The 22,042-nt window shown below is 55.8% G+C and overlaps 2 protein-coding genes across 2 annotated transcripts in view; one reads left to right on the top strand and one right to left on the bottom strand.

Annotated features, from left to right (window-relative positions):
• Nucleotides 1-229: 229 nt before the first annotated feature.
• LOC137901849 (unconventional myosin-VIIa-like) lies at nucleotides 230-16,346 on the top strand. Its single transcript, XM_068745893.1, has 49 exons — nucleotides 230-334; nucleotides 413-526; nucleotides 604-756; nucleotides 1,787-1,971; nucleotides 2,074-2,195; nucleotides 2,415-2,557; nucleotides 2,636-2,749; nucleotides 2,825-2,893; nucleotides 3,012-3,096; nucleotides 3,626-3,702; nucleotides 3,822-3,941; nucleotides 4,150-4,292; nucleotides 4,372-4,582; nucleotides 4,654-4,789; nucleotides 4,855-4,961; nucleotides 5,550-5,687; nucleotides 6,094-6,252; nucleotides 6,373-6,465; nucleotides 7,277-7,371; nucleotides 7,454-7,538; nucleotides 7,648-7,866; nucleotides 7,934-8,041; nucleotides 8,234-8,443; nucleotides 8,502-8,708; nucleotides 8,783-8,959; nucleotides 9,048-9,137; nucleotides 9,213-9,340; nucleotides 9,448-9,574; nucleotides 10,347-10,466; nucleotides 10,533-10,706; nucleotides 10,777-11,004; nucleotides 11,084-11,251; nucleotides 11,323-11,440; nucleotides 11,517-11,643; nucleotides 11,719-11,888; nucleotides 11,982-12,172; nucleotides 12,271-12,395; nucleotides 12,476-12,633; nucleotides 12,696-12,849; nucleotides 13,708-13,863; nucleotides 13,947-14,052; nucleotides 14,456-14,569; nucleotides 14,644-14,731; nucleotides 14,805-14,911; nucleotides 15,005-15,190; nucleotides 15,291-15,407; nucleotides 15,539-15,622; nucleotides 16,070-16,189; nucleotides 16,254-16,346. Exons 1-49 carry the CDS (start codon nucleotides 230-232, stop codon nucleotides 16,344-16,346), a joined length of 6,624 nt encoding a protein of 2,207 aa, XP_068601994.1.
• A 4,079-nt stretch (nucleotides 16,347-20,425) lies between these two features.
• The window catches only part of pak1 (p21 protein (Cdc42/Rac)-activated kinase 1), a 6,098-nt gene continuing 4,481 nt past the window's right edge, over nucleotides 20,426-22,042 (bottom strand). The window contains exons 12-14 of the mRNA XM_068745115.1: nucleotides 21,951-22,042; nucleotides 21,729-21,866; nucleotides 20,426-21,412 (exon numbers count right to left, since the gene is read on the bottom strand). The exon at nucleotides 21,951-22,042 is cut by the window's right edge and continues 105 nt beyond it. Coding sequence (XP_068601216.1) covers nucleotides 21,326-21,412; nucleotides 21,729-21,866; nucleotides 21,951-22,042 — 317 coding nt within the window. The 3' untranslated portion in view covers nucleotides 20,426-21,325. The remainder of the gene's footprint in view (nucleotides 21,413-21,728; nucleotides 21,867-21,950) is intronic.

Here is a 22,042-nt window from a genome sequence, read left to right as displayed (position 1 = left end):
GATCCGAACCCAACTGACGCTGGACGTCCTCAGCTAACGGGGAGCCCGGGTGTTTTTGGAGGCGACCCGTGATCTGAAGGTTAAACCACGAAGGTCATGAAGGGGTGTGTGTTTTGTGACGCGGGCTTGACCTGAGGTCCAGTGGCGTTTGTGAAGAAGAATCAGAACCGGTGGTGGAACATTCCTGGGTGGGAAGCTCGCCGCCCCCGGTGGACGCCGCACGGCGGCCATGTACTCGCGTCGGGATTATGCGGAACTCTATGAGAAGGACCTGGCGAAGTGGGCTCTGCTGCGTAACGTCAGCACCGTGGTGAAACACGGCACCCTGCTCCCGGTACCGGCACCGTGCGCGCTTCGTGTTCCCGGCCCACATCCTGCCGAATGTTGACCCGGTTCTGGGTATTTCTCTCAGGGCGACTACGTCTGGTTGGATCTGAAGAGCGGCGGTGAGTTCGAGGTCCCGATCGGCGCCGTGGTGAAGCTGAGCGACTCCGGACAGATCCAAGTGTTGGACGATGAAGGGAACGTAAGAGACGAGCAGACATCTTCTCGTGTCTTTGTTGGGACTGGTGGTTATGTTGTGGCCCCGCCCCCCCCCCCCAGGAGCACTGGATCTCGCCCCAGAACGCCTCCAACATTAAGCCGATGCATCCCACCTCCATCCACGGCGTGGAGGACATGATCCGCCTGGGAGACCTCAACGAAGCCGGCATCCTGCGCAACCTCCTGATCCGCTACAGAGAGAAGCTGATCTACGTGAGCGTCCGGCTGCAACCACTTCCTGTTAGCTCCCTGCTCCAACCGCTAACACTTCCTGTTAGCTCCCTGCTCCAACCGCTAACACTTTCTGTTAGCTCCTTCCTCCAACCGCTAACACTTCCCGTTAGCTCCCACCTCCAACCACAACACTTCCTGTTAGCTCCCACCTCCAACCGCAACACTTCCTGTTAGCTCCCTGCTCCAACCGCTAACACTTCCCGTTAGCTCCCACCTCCAACCACAACACTTCCTGTTAGCTCCCACCTCCAACCGCAACACTTCCTGTTAGCTCCCTGCTCCAACCGCTAAAACTTCCTGTTAGCTCCCACCTCCAACCACAACACTTCCTGTTAGCTCCCTCCTCCAACCACAAACACTTCCCGTTAGCTCCCACCTCCAACCACAACCCTTCCTGTTAGCTCCCTCCTCCAACCGCTAACACTTCCTGTTAGCTCCCACCTCCAACCACAAACACTTCCCGTTAGCTCCCACCTCCAACCACAACCCTTCCTGTTAGCTCCCTCCTCCAACCGCTAACACTTCCTGTTAGCTCCCACCTCCAACCACAGCCGGATGGCTGAACGTTCTGCCTGTTAACTCTCCTTCCTCCTTCCTCCTTCCTCCTCCTCTGAAGACAAACTGTGGCGGTCGGGTAAGTCGGATGCTGCACATCCAGCATGGCCGACGCTCAATGCTAACGCTCACCTGCACAGGCTCGAATGCAGCGGCACGCAGAACGGATCCTGTCGCATGCTAACTGTTAGCGATGTTCTGTCTCAGAAACAGAGCTGGATAGATTTCATTCACTGCAGAATCAGAAGTGTAGATGTAAAGGAAGCAGGTGGGCTATAAATGGCACACGCACCTGCACGCACCTGCACGCACCTGCACGCACCTGAGGTCTCGCTGAAGCGTCAGAGCTTTCATGGCACAAGATCGTTTGCATGAATCGGTGCAACCGGCTCAACGTTCAGACGAGTCGCCGCCGCAGACATCGACCTTTAACCCCCCCCCCGACTGTGTGCAGACGTACACCGGATCCATCCTGGTGGCCGTCAACCCCTACCAGCTCCTCCCCATCTACACCGCCGACCAGATCCGCCTCTACACCAACAAGAAGATCGGAGAAATGCCGCCGCACATCTTCGCCATCGCCGATAACTGTTACTTCAACATGCAGCGGAACAACCGGGACCAGTGCTGCATCATCAGGTCGGGGAAGGCCCGGGGGCGACTCCCGGTGGGGGGAGGGGGGGGGGGGGCGTGTGTCATTCATGCTTCCTGTGTGTGTGTGTGTGTGTGTGTGTGAGACAGCGGTGAGTCTGGAGCAGGGAAGACAGAAAGCACCAAACTGATCCTTCAGTTCATGGCGGCCATCAGCGGCCAACACTCCTGGATCGAGCAGCAGGTGCTGGAGGCCAACCCTATTCTAGAAGGTAGTCACGCACACGCACACACGCGCACACACACACACACGCACAGTATACATTTATAACATAATCTATGAGCATCAAAAGAATGTCACCAGGTCACATGATGCTGTAGAAACTACCAGGAGCAAAAGTCATCACTGCAGTCCTGCTGCGCTCCAACACACCTGTCCAGGTGTGTCCAGGTGTGTCCAGGTGTGTCCATCGTACCTGTTTGTCTTGCAGCCTTCGGCAACGCTAAAACGATCCGCAACGACAACTCGTCTCGTTTTGGGAAATACATCGACATCCACTTCAACAAGAGGGGGGCGATAGAGGGCGCCAAGATAGAGCAGTACCTGCTGGAGAAGTCCCGGGTCTGTCGGCAGGTAGAACACGCCTCACCTGCCCGCCGATGGCGCGCCGCGCCGCCCCGGGAGGCTGCGGTTGACTGTTCCTCCCTGCAGGCCTACGACGAGAGGAACTACCACGTCTTCTACTGCATGCTGAAGGGCATGACGGCAGAGGAGAAGAGGAAGCTGGGCCTGAGCAAAGCCGCCGACTACACCTACCTGACCATCGTGAGTGACCCCGCCCACGCCCAGCCGCCTCGCCATCCAGCGGTGGGGCCAGCTGACCTCTCCGTCTCTCTGCAGGGCAACTGTACGGTGTGTGACGGCCGCGACGACATGAAGGAGTACTCCAACATCCGCTCTGCAATGAAGGTGCGCCCTGAAAGCACACGCCCACCACGGGGCGGGGCGGGGCGGGGCGGGGCGGGGCGGGGACAGGGCAGCTCCTCTCCTCCTCCCAGCAGCTTTCACAGCTTGCTCTCTTTTGCAGGTTTTAATGTTCACAGAGAGAGAAAACTGGGAGATCTCCAAGCTGCTGGCGGCGATATTACACCTGGGAAACCTCCGATACGAAGGTACGGCCAGGCAAAGGTACGGGCAGACGGAGGTACGGGCGGACGGAGGTACGGGCGGACGGAGGTACGGGCAGGCGGAGGTACGGCCAGGCAAAGGTACGGGCGGACGGAGGTACGGGCGGACGGAGGTACGGGCGGACGGAGGTACGGGCAGGCGGAGGTACGGGAAGGCGGAGGTACGGCCAGACGGAGGTAAGGGCGGGCGGAGGTACGGGCGGACGGAGGTACGGGCGGACGGAGGTACGGGCAGGCGGAGGTACGGGCAGGCGGAGGTACGGGCGGGCGGAGGTACGGGCAGGCGGAGGTACGGGCGGGCGGAGGTACGGGCAGGCGGAGGTACGGGCGGGCGGAGGTACGGGCAGGCGGAGGTACGGCCAGGCAAAGGTACGGGCGGGCGGAGGAAAACGACCTTCAGCCTGCGTCGGGTCGAGCAGAAGAGATCAAACACGCTACACGCGTGTTCCGTTCACGTCTCCGGGTGGAATGACGCCTCTTCCCATTTAAACTCTGTCGACCTTTGACCCCGTAGCTCGCACCTACGACAACTTAGACGCCTGCGAGGTCGTCCGAAGCCCTCACCTGAGCACGTCTGCTGCACTGCTGGAGGTGATGAAGACACGAACACATGCACACACACACACACGCACACACACGAACACACACACACGCACACACACGCACACACACACGCACGCGGTGTGAGTCGGTTTCCGTTGTGTCTTCAGGTGGACGTGAAGGATCTGATGAACTGTCTGACCAGCAGGACGCTGATCACCAGAGGGGAGACGGTCTCCACCCCCCTCAGCATGGAGCAAGCGCTGGACGTACGGGACGCCTTCGTCAAGGTAGAGCAGCTACAGCAAGCGCCGTCGTTGTTTTCGTTGTTGTTGTTGTCTTTGTTGTTGTTTTCGTTGTTGTCTTTGTTGTTGTTTTCGTTGTTGTTGTTGTTTTCGTCGTTGTTGTCTTTTTTGTTGTTGTTGCTGCTGTTGTTCTTCTATTGTGTGTGCGTACACATACGTGTGTGTGTGTGTGTGCGTGCGCGTGTGTGCGCAGGGTATCTACGGCCGTCTGTTCGTGTGGATCGTGGAGAAGATAAATGCAGCCATTTACAAACCCGCGTCCTCGCAGTCCAGGGCGTCGCGCCGCTCCATCGGCCTGCTGGACATCTTCGGCTTTGAGAACTTCACGGTTAACAGGTAGAGCGCACACACACACACACACACACGCACGCGCACGCGGGCTCCACGCCGGATCCGTCTCTCCGTGCTTGAACAGCTTCGAGCAGCTGTGCATCAACTTCGCCAACGAGAACCTGCAGCAGTTCTTCGTGCGCCACGTCTTCAAGCTGGAGCAGGAGGAGTACAACCTGGAGGACATCAGCTGGCAGCACATCGAGTTCACGGACAACCAGGACGCGCTGGACATGATCGCCATCAAGCCCATGAACATCATCTCGCTGATTGACGAGGAGAGCAGGTTCCCCAAGGTGGGGGGGGCCGGGCGGCGGGGCCGGGCGGCGCGCGCTCCGGGCTCACCGTCCCTCTCTGTGTCCCGCAGGGCACCGACGCCACGATGCTCAACAAGCTGAACTTTCAGCACAAAGTCAACGCGTACTACATCCCCCCGAAGAACAGCCACGAGACGCAGTTCGGCGTGCAGCACTTTGCAGGAGTGGTGCACTACGAAACGAGAGGTGCGCCGCGTCCAGGTCCTCCTGCACGGGTCGCCGGGATATTTGAGCCGGGTTCTCTTCCGCAGGATTCCTAGAGAAGAACAGAGACACTTTATACGGCGACATCATTCAGCTGGTTCACTCCTCCAAGAACAAGTTCATCAAGCAAATCTTCCAGGCTGATGTTGCCATGGTAACAGACATGTCCTTCTGTAATGATTTGCGAGACACCCAACACAAAGACATTTTGATCTATAGAGAGTCCGGTCAGCATTTACCTCTCCGTTCAATCTCTCCATCTCCGTTAAACATTCTATATTTATTCTAATTCAGTATTTACTGACATCGTTCTTTAGTTTAAACCGATATTTATTACGACTATGAAGCCAATTTGAAGATTCGAAAAACTCGCCACGGGTCAATGGCATGAACTCGTATTTCTGTTCAGCTTTATTTTGAAAGGCGTAACCGGAAGCATTAATAATACTCACTTTGCTGAAGTTTTACACTCTGACCGCAAGAGGGCAGCAGATATCGTCGCCATTAAGCATCACAGAAGCAAGAAGAGAAAATAAAAGTAGTTGATTCGAGTCAGAAAAAAAGATCAATTAGAGTGAAAATGTAATTCTGAAATAAATACGTTACGTTATCTTAAATAAAAGGAAAACAAACAACGTTATAAAAGTCGTGACGCCTCTGAAGCCCGAAGACTTTTCTGTTTAGAGAAAGAGGAAAAAGCGTGATGGTAAACCGCTGAGGCGGCGCTTTGTGTGTGTTGCAGGGGGCCGAGACCAGGAAGCGCTCGCCGACCCTCAGCAGCCAGTTCAAACGGTCCCTGGAGCTGCTGATGAGGACTCTGAGCGTCTCCCAGCCCTTCTTCGTGCGCTGCATCAAGCCCAACGAGCACAAGAGGCCCATGGTGAGTCCAGGTCCAGGTCCACGGTGGGTCCAGGTCCACGGTGGGTCCAGGTCAACGGTGAGTCCAGGTCAACGGTGAGTCCAGGTCCACGGTGAGTCCAGGTCCACGGTGAGTCCAGGTCCACGGTGAGTCCAGTTCAACGGTGAGTCCGGGTCCACGGTGGGTCCAGTTCAACGGTGAGTCCAGGTCCAGGTCCACGGTGGGTCCAGTTCAACGGTGAGTCCAGGTCCAGGTCCACGGTGGGTCCAGTTCAACGGTGAGTCCAGTTCAACGGTGAGTCCAGGTCCACGGTGGGTCCAGTTCAACAGTGAGTCCAGGTCCAGGTCAGGATATTTGTACCGGCGTCGGATAAAGACGATCTTCAGTCTGAAGCCGCCCCCCTCTGAGACCCGCGTCCCGCCTGCAGCTCTTCGACCGGGAGCTTTGCGTCCGTCAGCTGAGGTACTCTGGAATGATGGAGACCATCCGCATCCGCCGGGCAGGATATCCCATCCGCTACACCTTCGTGGAGTTCGTGGACCGGTACCGGGTTCTGATGCCCGGAGTCAAGCCAGCTTACAAGCAGGTGAAGGACGAGAGGGTGTGTGTGTGTGTGTGTGTGTGTGTGTGTGTCACTTTGCGATGGACCTTTCTGGAATGTGGATTTGGAGACGAGGATGCGACTCGTTTACGTCTCTGTCTCCAGGAGGATCTGAGGGGGACGTGTCGGAGGATCTCTGTCTCCGTCCTCGGCAGAGACGACGACTGGCAGATGGGCAAGACCAAGATCTTCCTCAAGGTCCTCTTCATCGCTTCAGTCGCGTGTTGAAGGATAAAATAGCCTCACAAACAAAAGCTCGAGGATTCCTCGTAGATAGGAAGTTCTGAAACGGAGCTGAAGCTGACGGGTAGAGGGGACGCTGGGGACGCTGGGGACGCTGGGGACACTGGGGCGTAGATTTCCGGTTACTCTGGGTGAATCATGGCGACAGTGAGATGAGTCTCTGTCCTACGTTATCATTTAATTTGATTGATTTCCATTCAAAAGTCTCGGCTCCTCTGGATTTGATGTTATTTAACGCTCAGCTGGACAGGAAGCTGGACAGGAAGCTGGACAGGAATGAGGAAGTGCTGGGAGGTTAAGGCCGGGCAGTGGCCACACTTCCCCAACATCACAGATGGACAGATCATAGAAGGAAGGAGGACAATCAGTCCAACATTTTCTACAAACAATCGAGTTTTCTTGGGGATGGACCTTTTTAGCTGAGCTAATCACATTCCCATTAGCATTATAGCGTTCTGTTAGCATGCTAACATGATGTTAACGTTATAACATGATGTTAGCATTATAGCACGCTGTTAGCATTATAGCGTTCTGTTAGTATTCTAACATGATGTTAACGTTATAACATGATGTTAGCATTATAGCACGCTGTTAGCATTCTAGCGTGCTGTTAGCATTCTAGCACAATGTTAGCATTCTAGCGTGCTGATGTAGCTCAGATCATTTCCTAGCTGTGCAGATTGAGACGCCGACTGAGCGCAGCACTAACGTGTGCGTTTGGCGTGTGTGTTTGGCGTGTGCGTTTGGCGTGTGTGTTGGCGTGAAGGACCATCATGACATGCTGCTGGAGATCGAGAGAGACAAGGCCATCACGGACAAGGTCATCCTGATCCAGAAGGTCGTTCGAGGTTTCAAGGACAGGTAGGTCAATCGGCTTCCTGTCGGACTGCAAAGATTTTAGAATCCCAAGCGACCCGGTTTGGGGTGTTCTCCCTTTCATCAGATCGAACTTCCTGAGGATCAGGAAATCGGCCGTGTTGATCCAGAAGACGTGGCGAGGTTATCAGTGCCGGAAGAACTACGGAGCGGTGAGGAGGATTTGACGCAAATTAAATGTCGATAAAAGCTGGCACCATTCAGGTCAAAGGTCACGGTTGGGATCCTCGACTCATCATATTTCCTCCTGCGCTTCCTCAGATGCGAGCGGGATTCTCTCGCCTTCAGGCTCTGGTCCGATCCAGGAAGTTGTGCGCGTCGTATCACGCGGCGCGCCAGCGAATCACCTGCTTCCAGGGTCGCTGCCGGGGCTACCTGCTGCGCCGGGCGTTCCGGCGCCGGTACTGGGGGGTCGTCACCGTCCAGGCCTACACCAGAGGCATGATCGCCCGCCGGCTGTACAAGAGGCTGAAGGCCGAGGTAGAGCTCAGAGAGCCGTCGCTCGGCCGTGGAACACTCGTTCATCCGTGTCGCTCTTCCTCTTCAGTACCGCCGGCGGCTCGACGCCGAGAAGATGCGTCTGGCCGAGGAGGCCAAGCTGAGGAACCAGATGTCTGCGAAGCGAGCCAAGGCGGAAGCCGAGCGCATTCACAGGGTGGGAGGGAGATTCCGACCTTTAAATACGGGAAATATGGGAAAATCCAGATTCTGTTGAATCCAGATCGGTATCCGGATCCATCCAGCAGTTTTTCCATAATCCTGCTAACAAACAAACAAACAGCAGAACCTCCTTGGAGGTTCTAAAGGTACTAAAGCAGCGCGAACGAGAACACGTTTGCGTTTCCAGGAACGTCTGGCCCAGCTGGCCAAAGAGGACGCCGAACAGGAGAAGAAGGAGAAGGAGGAGGCGCGGCGGAAGAAAGAGCTGGTGGAGCAGATGGAGAAGGCTCGCATGGAACCCGTCAACGACTCCGACATGGTGGACAAGATGTTCGGCTTCCTGGGCACGACGAGCTCCTTCCCGGGGCAGGAGGGACAAGCTCCGGCCGGCTTTGAGGTACGTTTAGGATGTTCTGAAATCCGACGCCAGCGACCTGAGCCCGTCTCTCCTGCAGGACCTGGAACGGACCCATCGGGAGCTGGAGGAGGAAGATCTGGACGGAGCTCTTCCTCTCCCAGAGGACGATGACGAGGAAGACTTATCGGAGTACAAGTTCACCAAGTACGCTGCCACCTACTTCCAGGGCACCAGCAGCCACACGTACGTCCGGCGGCCTCTCAAGCAGCCGCTGCTGTTCCACGATGACGAAGGAGACCAGCTGGTAGGCCGCCCGCGACCCCTGACCTCGCTCCTCCAGGCCCCTGAACGCTGTCTCTTCCTCTTCCTCCGGAGCAGGCGGCGCTGGCCGTTTGGATCACGGTGCTGAGGTTCATGGGAGATCTGCCGGAGCCCAAGTACCACACGGCCATCAGCGACGGCAGCGAGAAGATCCCCGTCATGACCAGGATCTACGAGACGCTGGGGAAGAAGACCTACAAGAGAGAGCTGCAGGCGCTGCAGGGGGAGGGGGAGGTGAGGAAGAGGAAGAGGAAGAGGAGGGTGGAAGGAGGGGTATCTCTGATCTGACCTGTGAGCCGTCTCCTGTCTGCCCCGCCTCCAGACGCCTCACGCCGAAAGCCAGAAGAAGAACAGCGTCCGACACAAACTGGTGTCCCTGACCCTGAAGAAGAAGTCCAAGATCACCGAGGAGGTGAGACCGCGGTTCTGAGTCACCGCCACCGTCCGGGCGGGACCAGAAACAGACACGTCCGTTGCTGCCTTCCAGGTCGCCAAGCGCCTGAACGATGGAGAGTACAGTCTCCATGGTAACAGCATGCTGGAGGATCGCCCGACGTCCAACCTGGAGAAGCTCCACTTCATCATCGGCAACGGCATCCTGAGACCAGGGCTGAGGTTCGGGTCTCACGGCGGCGGTCACGGGTTTAGAAAACGTTTTCCACACGTCTGGAAGGTTTGTGTGTTTGTGTGATTGTGTGTTTGTGTGTCTGTTCGTGTTTCAGGGACGAAATCTACTGTCAGATCTGTAAACAGCTGAGTCAGAACCCGTCCAAGAGTTCTCACGCCCGGGGCTGGATCCTCGTCTCCCTGTGTGTCGGATGCTTCGCCCCGTCGGACAAGTTCGTCAAGGTCAGGACGTCCCGACGGTTCGGACACACTAGAGAGGCTTCAACCAGAAGCTAGACGCTAATACACGCTTCTGCTACACGCTAATACACGCTTCAGCTACACGCTTCAGCTACACGCTAATACACGCTTCAGCCCAAAGCTACACGCTAATACACGCTTCAACCCGAAGCTACACGCTAATACACGCTTCAGCTACACGCTAATACACGCTTCAACCCGAAGCTACACGCTAATACACGCTTCGGCCCGAAGCTAGATGCTTCAGCTACACGCTAATACACGCTTCAGCTACACGCTAATACACGCTTCAACCCGAAGCTACACGCTAATACACGCTTCGGCCCGAAGCTAGATGCTTCAGCTACACGCTAATACACGCTTCAGCTACACGCTAATACACGCTTCAGCTACACGCTAATACACGCTTCAACCCGAAGCTACACGCTAATACACGCTTCTGCTACACGCTAATACACGCTTCAGCTACACGCTAATACACGCTTCAGCCCAAAGCTACACGCTAATACACGCTTCAGCCCGAAGCTACACGCTAATACACGCTTCAACCCGAAGCTAGATGCTAATACACGCTTCGGCCCGAAGCTACACGCTAATACATGCTTCAGCCCGAAGCTACACGCTAATACACGCTTCGGCCCGAAGCTAGACGCTAATACACGCTTCAGCTACACGCTAATACACGCTTCAACCCGAAGCTACACGCTAATACACGCTTCAGCTACACGCTCACGTGATTTTGTTTCTGCTTCAGTACCTGAGGAACTACATCAGCAGCGGCCCCCCAGGATACGCCCCCTACTGTGAGGAGAGGCTGAGACGGACTTTTGTTAATGGGACGAGAACACAACCTCCGTCCTGGCTGGAGCTGCAGGTAAACACACTCACACACGCACGCACGCACACTCACACGCACACATCGTCTGAACTCCGCCCCCAGGCCACCAAGTCAAAGAAGCCCGTCTTGCTTCCGGTGACCTTCATGGACGGGACGACCAAAACGCTTCTGACGGACTCGGCCACGACGGCGAAGGAGCTCTGCGACGCCCTGTCGGACAAAGTCAGCCTGCGGGACCGGTTCGGGTTCTCGCTCTACATCGCCCTGTTTGACAAGGTGGGCGCGCACGCACACACACACACACTGGTGTGGGTCCAGACACCTTTCAGTGTCCCCCCTCCATCAGGTGTCCTCTCTGGGCAGTGGGAACGACCACGTGATGGACGCCGTGTCCCAGTGCGAGCAGTACGCCAAGGAGCAGGGCGCCCAGGAGAGGAACGCCCCCTGGAGGCTGTTCTTCAGGAAGGAGATCTTCACGCCGTGGCACTGCCCCGCCGACGACCAGGTGGCCACCAGCCTGATCTTCCAGCAGACCGTCCGCGGCGTCAAGTTCGGCGAATACCGCTGCGACAGGGTGCGTCTTCCTGCGTTGTCCTTCTCGTCGTCCCCTCCCTGGAGACGCCGCCGCTCAGAGGTTGTCCTCGCGTCCCCAGGAGGACCTGGCGGAGCTGGCCTCTCAGCAGTACTACGTGGACTACGGCTCAGAGATCCTCCTGGAGCGCCTGCTCAGCCTCATCCCGTCCTACATCCCCGACCGGGAGGTCAGCTCCTCCAAGACGGTGGAGAAATGGGCCCAGGTCATCATGGCGGCGCACAAAAAGGTGCACCAGAGTCCTCCTCTCGGGGGTTATCACTAATCGATCGGATTGATCACGCCTGCCTTTGCCTGCAGGGCATCTACACCCAGAAGAGGGTCGACCCGCTGAAGGTGAAGGAGGAGGTGGTGGAGTTCGCTCGCCACAAGTGGCCTCTTCTCTTCTCTCGTTTCTACGAAGCCTTCAAGTTCTCCGGTGGGCGTCTTCCCAACAACGATCGATGTCCGATCACCTATAATCTATAATCGTCTGTAATCTATAATCCTCTCAGGTCCCTCTCTGCCTAAAAATGATCTGATCGTTGCCGTCAACTGGACCGGGGTTTATTTCGTGGACGAGCAGGAGCAGGTCCTCCTGGAACTCTCCTTCCCGGAAATCACTGCCGTTTCTAGCAGCAGGTGGGGCATGCTGGGAAATGTAGTCTCCCTGATGGTGACGGGGCTCCTTTGGTATTTCCTGGCCTCTCGTTTCAGAGGAGGAAAGCTGCAGAGTCAGAGTTTCACCTTGGCGACCATCAAAGGGGACGAGTACACCTTCACCTCCAGCAACGCCGAGGACATCCGCGACCTGGTGGTGACCTTCCTGGAGGGCCTGAGGAAGAGGTCAAAGTTCGTGGTGGCAATGCAGGACAACCCGAACCCCAGTGAGTCCTGAACCGGGTTCATGCAGATTTAAAATAACTCTGAACCGAAGCCGGCGGTTTGAACCGGAGACGGTCCTGCTCGTCCGTCCACAGCCGGGGAGGAGTCGACGTTCCTGAGCTTCCTGAGGGGGGATCTGATCATGCTGGACCAGGACACCGGGGAACAGGTCCTCAACTCTGGGTGGACACACGGCGTCAACGAACGCACCGGTCTCAGAGGAGATTTCCCCGCAGACTGCGTCTACGTCCTTCCCACCATGACCCGCCCCCAGCAGGAAATAGTGGTGAGCGTTTCTGAGGATCGCCGTGACGGCGTCGCACCGGCGTCAGAGTAACACCGCGGTTAGAAATGTGTATCCCCGATGCTGTTAAATCCACCCAGGCTTTGGTTACCATGACGCCGGACCAGCGCCAGGAGTCGGTCCGCGTTTCGCAGCTCGTCCCGCCGGAGAGCGACGGCAGGACGGCGCCGTACACCCTGGAGGAGTTTTCCTACGACTACTTCAGGTACACGCAGCCGATCGGGTCCGGGTCCGGTCCGGGTCCCTGTTCTGAACCAGGTCAGCATCCTCCTGTCCCGCTTCAAGGCCTCCCCCCAAACACACCCTGAGCCGGGTGATGGTCACGAAGAACCGCGGGAAGGACAGAATGTGGAGCTGCAGCAGGGAGCCGCTGAAGCAGCCGCTGCTGAAGAAGGTTCTGAACCACGAGGAGCTGTCCCAGGACGCGTGCGTGTCCTTCATCGATATCCTTTCAGCCGGACGTGTTCACGCCGGTTTACATGTGTAGTCCTTGACATTTGTCCACCTGTGATGAAGTACATGGGCGACTACCCGTCCAAGAGGACACGCTCCGTCAACGAGCTGACGGACCAGATCTTCGAAGGCGCGCTGAAGGCTGAGCCGCTAAAAGACGAGATCTACTGTCAGATCGTCAAGCAGCTGACCGACAACCACGTCAAGTGTGTAGCGCGTTAGCAGAGCGTCTCAGAGCATCAGCAGAGCGTCTCAGAGTGTCAGCAGAGCGTTAGCAGAGCGTCTCAGAGCATCTCAGAGCATCAGCAGAGCGTCTCAGAGCGTCTCAGAGCATCAGCAGAGCGTCAGCAGAGCGTTAGCAGAGCGTCTCAGAGCATCAGCAGAGCGTCTCAGAGCGTCTCAGAGCGTCTCAGAGCGTCAGCAGAGCGTCTCAGAGCGTCAGCAGAGCGTCTCAGAGCGTCTTAGAGCATCAGCAGAGCGTCTCAGAGCGTCTCAGAGCATCAGCAGAGCGTCTCAGAGCGTCTCAGAGCATCAGCAGAGCGTCAGCAGAGCGTCTCAGAGCATCAGCAGAGCGTCAGCAGAGCGTTAGCAGAGCGTCTCAGAGCATCAGCAGAGCGTCTCAGAGCGTCTCAGAGCGTCTCAGAGCGTCTCAGAGCGTCAGCAGAGCGTCTCAGAGCGTCAGCAGAGCGTCTCAGAGCGTCTTAGAGCATCAGCAGAGCGTCTCAGAGCGTCTTAGAGCATCAGCAGAGCGTCTCAGAGCGTCTCAGAGTGTCTCAGAGTGTCTCAGAGCATCAGCAGAGCGTCTCAGAGCGTCTCAGAGCGTCAGCAGAGCGTTAGCAGAGCGTCTCAGAGCATCTCAGAGCATCAGCAGAGCGTCTCAGAGCATCTCAGAGCATCAGCAGAGCGTCTCAGAGCGTCTCAGAGCATCAGCAGAGCGTCTCAGAGCGTCTCAGAGCGTCTCAGAGCGTCTCAGAGCGTCTCAGAGCGTCTCAGAGTGTCTCAGAGTGTCTCAGAGCGTCTCAGAGCGCTGCAGGCCGGTGACCACGAGCGTTGTGATGCTGCAGGTACAGCGAGGAGAGAGGCTGGGAGCTGCTCTGGTTGTGTACTGGTCTGTGTCCTCCCAGTAACGTCCTGTTGCCACACGTCCAACGCTTCCTCCAGTCCAAGAAGCACCACCCGCTCTCCGGAGACTGCATGCAGAGGCTGCACAAGGCCCTCCGGTGAACGCCGCACACACACACACACACACACACCCTGACATCTGCCGCCGGTCGGCTTTCTTACCTTGTTGTCACGGTGACAGCAATGGATCCAGAAAGTACCCCCCTCATTTGGTGGAAGTGGAAGCCATCCAACACAAGACGACCCAGATCTTCCACAAGGTCTACTTCCCCGATGATACGGACGAGGTAGGCAACGCGGCCCCGGCAGGAACAGCTCGGGTGTCCCTGAGACGATTCTCGGGTGTCCTTTGTGTCCCTGAGACGGTTCTCGGGTGTCCTTCGTGTCCTGAGACGTTTCTCTGGTGTCCTTCGTGTCCTGAGACGGTTCTCGGGTGTCCTTCGTGTCCTGAGACGGTTCTCGGGTGTCCTTCGTGTCCCTGATACGTTTCTCGGGTGTCCTTCGTGTCCTGAGACGGTTCTCGGGTGTCCTTTGTGTCCCTGAGACGGTTCTCGGGTGTCCTTTGTGTCCTGAGACGTTTCTCTGGTGTCCTTCGTGTCCTGAGACGGTTCTCGGGTGTCCTTTGTGTCCCTGAGACGGTTCTCGGGTGTCCTTCGTGTCCCTGAGACGGTCCGCGTCTCTGTCCTGCAGGCGTTCGAGGTGGAGTCCAGCACCAAGGCCAAGGATTTCTGCCAGAACATCTCGACCCGACTGCTGCTCAAGTCTCCCGAGGGCTTCAGCCTGTTTGTCAAGATCTCCGACAAGGTCGGCGGTCCCGGACTGCGGTGAGTCCTCCCTTACGACGGCGCCGCCGGGCTCACCTGTCTGACATTCTGCAGGTGATCAGCGTTCCAGAGGGAGATTTCTTCTTCGACTTCGTCAGACATTTGACAGATTGGATCAAGAAATCTCGACCAGCTAAAGATGGTTGGTCCACCTGCAGAACGTTCCTCCTGCCGGCGAAAACGGGATTTAAACGCCCCTCCCCCTCACCTTGCAGGCGTCGCTCCCTCGCTGACCTATCAGGTGTTCTTCATGAAGAAGCTGTGGACCAGCACCGTCCCGGGGAAGGACTCCTTTGCTGACTTCATCTTTCATTACTACCAGGTTGGGTTTACGGGATTAATGGCGTTCGTTTCTCCGGTCTCTCTCGCCTGCCTTGATTTAACGGCGACGTTTCCTCAACCGTCTCCCAATCAGGAGCTGCCCAAGTACCTGCGTGGCTACCACAAGTGTTCCCGAGAAGAGGTGTTCCAGCTCGCGGCGCTCATCTACCGCGTCAAGTTCGAAGACGACAAATCCCACTTTCCAACAATTCCCAAGATGCTTCGGGAGCTGGTCCCCCAAGATCTCATCCGCCAGATGTCCCCAGACGACTGGAAGCGGGTCCGGCGTGCCGCTCCGCTACCGATGGTTGCGTCGTCCGCGTTTTGTCCTCGTCCTTGTCCACGCTGCGGTAAAACGCCGTGTGTTTTCGTCTCTGCAGTCTGTGGTCGCGTACTTCAACAAGCAGGCGGGGAAATCCAGGGAAGAAGCCAAACTCGCCTTCCTGAAGGTCATCTACAAATGGGCAACCTTTGGCTCCGCCTTCTTTGAGGTCAAGGTAAAACACAGGCCGCTTCCCGTTTCCGTCCCTCGTTGGATTGGGCCTTTGGCGTGTCTCGTCGTTCCGTCTTTTTCCCTGAGGCTCATGGGAAAATCGACACCAAACATGAATCTGCTGTCTGTGTTCAGCAAACGACGGAGCCCAACTTCCCTGAAATCCTTTTAATCGCCATCAACAAGCACGGAGTCAGCCTCATCGACCCGAAGACAAAGGTGTGTGGTTTAGGTGTGGTCTAGCTAGGCCCGACCGGTAGCTTAGCCCGTCGTGTAGCTAGGCCCGACCGGTAGCTTAGCCCGTCGTGTAGCTAGGCCCGACCGGTAGCTTAGCCCGTCAGGTAGCTTAGCCCGTCGTGTAGCTAGGCCCGACCGATAGCTTAGCCCGTCGTGTAGCTAGGCCCGCCCGGTAGCTTAGCCCGTCAGGTAGCTTAGCCCGTCGTGTAGCTAGGCCCGCCCGGTAGCTTAGCCCGTCGTGTAGCTAGGCCCGACCGATAGCTTAGCCCGTCGTGTAGCTTGGCCCGACCGGTAGCTTAGCCCGTCAGGTAGCTTAGCCCGTCGTGTAGCTAGGCCCGCCCGATAGCTTAGCCCGTCGTGTAGCTAGGCCCGCCCGGTAGCTTAGCCCGCCTGATGCTAACCGGCTCATCTTTCCCAACATCCTTCCAGGACATCCTGATAACACACCCCTTCACCAAAATCTCCAACTGGAGCAGCGGGAACACGTACTTCCACATCACCATCGGGAACCTGGTCAGAGGGAGCAAGCTGCTGTGTGAGACCTCCCTGGTGGGTGCCGGCGCGCACGCACACACACACACACAGGTGCTAAAATAATCCGTTCCTCCTGCAGGGCTACAAGATGGACGACCTCCTGACCTCCTACATCAGCCAGATGCTGACCACCATGAACAAGCAGCGCTCTGGGCGGGGCCAGAATAAGTGAACTTCTTACTGGCAGGAGGCCGCCGAGCTCATCCGGCTCTTGCGCCCTATTGGCCAGCACTGCAGCTGGGGGCGGAGCTTTGCCCATCAGCTGTGGAGGATGAGCCGCAGTCCTTCTTCTAGTTCCGAAGGTTCATTGCTCACGGAGGCGAGCTGGGCTGCGAGCGGCGACGACCCCGGCGAAGGCCCCAGCAGCCGTCACCTCGACAAGTCCAACCCGGACGAAGACGAGACGTCCAGCGAGGACGACTACCTGTGAAACCCGTCCTGACCCGTCTGTCTTCATCGCCGGCCCGGTTCAGGTCGCTGGCTGCTTCATGTCGGGTGGAGGCGCAGGAGGTCATTCAAGCAGCATCAGGAAACCCGCGGTCCTGCTGCTACCTGCACCGTGTAGGACGACGTAGGTCCATGTAGGTTGTCGTTGGTTGTCGTAGGTCTTACTTTCCCTGCTGGTTTTCCATCAGACTAAACTGATCTTTACTAATCCAGACATTTTGGGATTCATTTAAATTTAAGTGACGCACGTATTTGTGGTTTCCTGTGTGTGTGTGTGTGTGTGTGTGTGTGTGTGTGTGCGTGTGTTTAACGTGCATTAAACATTACTGTAGGTTTCATTAAACTAGAAACACGAAGTCAGCCCTTCCTCTTCCTCGGTCTGAATAAGATTCCTTCGTATTTGTTTGGACTTAAATCCAAACTGAAATGATTTTTTCACGGACGTGCTCTAAGTCATGTGACATTAGGTCGACGCCCACAGGTCTGCTGTTATTTCGTGTTAGTTTATGGCGTTCGACCTTGCTGAAGGTCACGCCGAGGCCTTCGTACGTTGTCGTGTGGATGAGGAGCGCGGTGGAGTTCCTGGTTTACTGTAACGAGCTCGCTTTTGTACAAAACGTTAAATAAAGATATAAAGAATGAATCGCTGCTGGTTGTTGGTCTCCTGGTTGTTGGTCCCCTGGTTGTTGGTCTCCGGGTTGTTGGTCTCCTGGTTGTTGGTCTCCGGGTTCCACAGCGTCCGTCCATTCAAACGGGACGAGGAACAAGCAAGTCTTGTTTCACGTTTTAATTCCAGGCGATGGTAACGTTCAGTCAGGATAAAATAAATTTAATTGTTAGTTTGCACTGCAAATCATTTTATTTTTGTTTTTCTAATGTTACGTTGCATCAATTGAGTTATTGAATATTGGTTTTATTTTTATTTGTATTGTTAATTGTGGATGATTTATGTACGAAGGACTTTCAACGGAAACAAGACCGCAAGGGCTTTTTAGAAATGCTCCTCTGAGACAGGATGTTTGATTTTATTTGTACTGTAATACATGCTACTGTGTGACTGTACTTGTACTCTAACATTCTATCTAAAATATATATATATATATATATATATATATAAAGAGTCCATCCCCTCAGAGCATGCTGGAACTATACCTTTAAAGGCACTGCGGTATCTAAATACAGGAGTACTGTATACCTTACATGTATTGATTATTGCAGAAATTAATAAAGAGATGTTTTTTAAAGAACATTTGTTGACCAGTGATCAATGATGAAATAATGAACTTCCTGTGACACGTGTCCGAACGTCCTTTTTAAATGTGCTTACGGTAACATGCAGAGAAGAATGGAAACGTTACGATCCCGTCCGGAATGTCCGGAATGTCTCTGCAGCTGGGTTCAGCAGTTCACTTCCTGCGGGCAGCCGTCCACGGATGGACAGGATGGGCGAGGGGGCGGGGAAGGACGAGAGAGCCCGCTGCGTCCCTGTCCTCCGGTCCGTTCGGCGTCCTCCTCTCACGCAAACACAACGAACATCTTTTAAATGAGCGACACAAAATGCTGCAGTAATTCCACAATTTCAGGGTCAATCGGGGTTTCAAACGTCCTTTCATCTCTCCCAGTCACGCCTCTGTAATGGGGGGCAGGCGGGGGGCGCTGGGAGAACTGGGCCCGCTCTGGAGCTCAGGCCCGGCGTGGACGCTGGAGACGGACCACACATCGCTAAGCTCTGCAAACAGGGACAGAGTGAGACAGTCCTCTACCTTCGGTGAAGACTCAATGCAGGAAGAAACGACTAGGGCGGGGGGGGGGGGGTTGATTAACATAAACAGCCGAGTCCGGTGGACACAGACGGGGACGCGAGGACTTATTTCAAAGGTCAGCAGGTTCAGACGATGTAAGAACCCAGAGACGTCAAGAGGTTCCGGTCTCAGGCCGAGCGTCACGTTTACCGCGTTTACCCGGTCGCGTACCTCCGCAGCAGCCGCCGCCGCACCACCTTTAGCTCCTCCAGTTTCAGTCCGGATAGACGCTGGACCGCCGGCCTCGGTGTCGAACCCACGTCCTTCTGGCTGACAGTCAGGTGCGCCACCCGCTGCACCACTGACACCCGTCACCTGTCGGCTGGAGACCAGTCAATCCAGTACGACGTCACCTGGTCGGAGACAAAAAAAACTTAATAATACGGTGCAGCATAATAATACGGTACAACACGCTAGCCGCTAGCGGCTAACGGCTCTGAGCTACCACCTCATCGTTGGACAGGTGTGACTTTACCTGAGGTCTCCTCACCAGCACGGTGGTGTGTTGGTAGCGTTATACCCTTTCAACTGGTGGCGAGGAGGAGGGGTGAAAGGTTAAGAGACCGGGTCCACTCCACTCCGCCCAGGTGTGCCCTGGGTCTACCCTGCTGCCCCTGCTCCATTTCCTTCCCATAGTGGGATTCGAGACCGGGGCCATTTTGCCCCCCCCACCAACGCTCCCTACCATGCACCGTGTAAGCCCCGCCCACAACCGTAGCAACAACAAAAAGGTTTGATCCTCAAGCTTCCAGGAAGAATGTTGGACCGGGCTATCCAGAGTAGTGAAGGACCGCCGACCCCCCCAGGGCTGCTGAGGATGAGGCGTTCAGGGACCTGAACCCCCCCACAATGGTTCACATAGAGAATGTCTTGGGGGAGGTTTGATAAAGCCCCTCCCTGTTCTACCATCCAGGTCGTGTCTGAACCCTAGAACCCTTTCTTTGTTCTACGCCCACGTTCTTGTACTTCTAACGGGTTCTTCCCGTTCCGTGTGCGTTTGTGGCTAACTGGTCCCGCCTCCGCCGCCGTCTGTCTGTCCGAAGGAGATGTTGGGAACGTTAGCAGGAACAGACGACTAAATGTTGGCGACGATCCGGATCACCATGTGGACGGTGTAAATCCAGTTAGGAGGCGACTGAGCTGCTTCTCTGGCTGATGGTTGCCGAGGCAACAGCTCTGAGAACAAAGCGTGGCCGTCGGCCGTCTCTGGCCTGGGTGGGGGCATCCAGAACTCAATGACGCCTTAACTAAACTGAAACTGACAGAAGGGGGGGGGGGGGGTCAGGCAGCAGGAGGGGTTCAATGTCGGTCTGGATTAACCCCCAAAAAAAGTTCTGTTCGGTTCTGATGAGGCGTTCAAGGACACGGGAAACTGAAACCGGTTCAAAGACGCGCCTGAATCAGAGACAGGTTTTTCTGTTCTAACGGGAGGTCCCGGTAAAATCAACGTCCCGAACGGACATTTACATCCGTGAGAATAAAGATCAATCACCGGACAGGACGTCTGACGTCACGCCTCCTCACCTGGTCCGCCGCTGGTCTGTCCGCTCAGGTCGGCTCACCTTTGATTTCTGTGAAGCGCGCGCGCTTTGCTGCGGTGATGTCACGCGGCAGCCTCGAGCCGTGACCGAACACGCGGACGGACGCAACCCGCACGCGCCGAAGCGCGAGAAAGAGGAGGGAGAACCGCGGGCACGAGGCCGTGGAGCGTGACGCGTGACGCCGGCCGCGCTCTCACCGGAGATACCGCGGCCAAGCATGACGTCACGGCTTCGTCGGTCCACGCAATGTGCGTGAGGTGCGACATACGTCACAGCAAGTTTTCATCCGACTCACGGAAATGCTTCAGTTTCAGTTGTGTTGATTAAGAATCCACGAAATGACGTCACGCTGTCAGCTGGGCTGACTGTGGTTCACGCTGCACCCAAACGACGTGCACGTGCGCGCGAGTCCACTTCTTTGTTATTTGCGCAGCAAGGAGCCTCAAGGAGTCGGAGACGAGTCGCAGCTTTTATTCCTCTGAACATGAAACAGGATGTGCTTTTTCCAGCTGTAAACAAGCATCGTTTCGGTTGCCACGGCGACGCCGTGTCTCCCAGTGGACAGACCCAGGTAGAGGAAGTCATCTTGAACGAGAGAAGTGATTCCACAGCGTAGCATAAGTAGAAAGCAAACATTGATCCTTCCCGAAGCCTCGTCCGCTCTGGAGTTGTCGCCGTGGCGATACCTTCATCAGTACCACGACGCTTCATGACATCATCAGAGTAGCCGCCAGGAAAACGACGCGACTGTCACATAAACAACGGAACCTTTTCTGCCTGTATTTGTCTCGGACGTCTGTAACATCTCACTGTGAACCAGCGTTTCCTGTCGATTAGGAAGCGCTGGTGAACAGGAAGTAGCACGTCATGGCAAAACTAAAAGGTATAAACCAATAAACTACAACTCCCAGCTCACCCTGCAGACTACAGATAGACACACCCGACCTGCTACAGAAGGGAACGCTACAGTCAACGTAATCAATATTCAAATACATCCGATCAAAATCACACAGACACACAGACCTGATCGAAAAAGAATGAGAATCAATAAAAGAGCAGGTGGGGGACAGGTGGGGGACAGGACGCCTGGACCATCGATGCGTCTCCACACAGACAGGAAACGGTTTAGAGACAAGATTTTAAAAAAAACATTGATTTAAAAAAACTCCCATGAGTCTTTGGGCTCTCCCGCCCTCATATCGAGTTGTTCGTACCGGCCGGTGATGTCATCACGCGTCAAAAGAGGCGAAAAAAAGAATAAAGACGGGAGAGAAAGAGTGTCGCCCCCCCGCCGGCAGCCATTACTGCCCTCCGAGACGTGATGGGGAGGCGGGGGGGCAACAGAAAGAGTGCAAGTCGAGCTAGCGGTTGTTCTTGGCCGCCTCCTTGGCAGCCACGATGAGAGGCGTCAGACTGGAGAGAGGCTTCGCCATCTTCAGAAACTGATGCTGAGAAAGGAGGGGGGGGGGGGGGTGAAAGGTTAAGAGACAAAAGAGAAATATCTTCAGTCACGGCGTGCAGGCCAAATGGAGCAAAGTAAACCCTGAGAGGTTTCCTGATATTCATAAAGTCGAATCAAGTCTGTCTTTATTTTACCTGCAGCAGCTCTACCTGCAGCAGCTCTACCTGCAGCAGCTCTACCTGCAGCAGCTCTACCTGCAGCAGCTCTACCTGCAGCAGCTCTACCTGCAGCAGCTCTACCTGCAGCAGCTGCTCTACCTGCAGCCGCTCTACCTGCAGCAGCTCTACCTGCAGCAGCTCTACCTGCAGCAGCTCTTTAGCGCCGCCTCTCTTCTCCACGTCCATCTCCAGACACTGATTCAGGAAGTCTCGGAATGTCGTCGACAGTTTCTCCGGGTTCTGCAGCTCCGGCGTTCCGTTGGTTGCTATGAGATACAGCGCCTAGGCAACGTAAAGTACAAACGGTATACGGTAAGGATGAGAACCATTTCTCCGGATGCTTCATTTACAAACAGGCTTCCTGACCCGGAGTGGGTTCTCATTGAGGTAGGGGGGCTCCCCCTCCACCATCTCTATGGCCATGATGCCCAGGGACCAGATGTCGACTTTGGGGCCGT

The sequence above is a fragment of the Brachionichthys hirsutus genome, chromosome 11 (genome assembly GCF_040956055.1).
Source record: "Brachionichthys hirsutus isolate HB-005 chromosome 11, CSIRO-AGI_Bhir_v1, whole genome shotgun sequence".
In the NCBI taxonomy this organism is placed as follows: domain Eukaryota; kingdom Metazoa; phylum Chordata; class Actinopteri; order Lophiiformes; family Brachionichthyidae; genus Brachionichthys; species Brachionichthys hirsutus.
The sequence above is the reverse complement of the archived record's forward strand: the minus strand, read 5'-3'. Positions and strand labels throughout refer to the sequence as shown.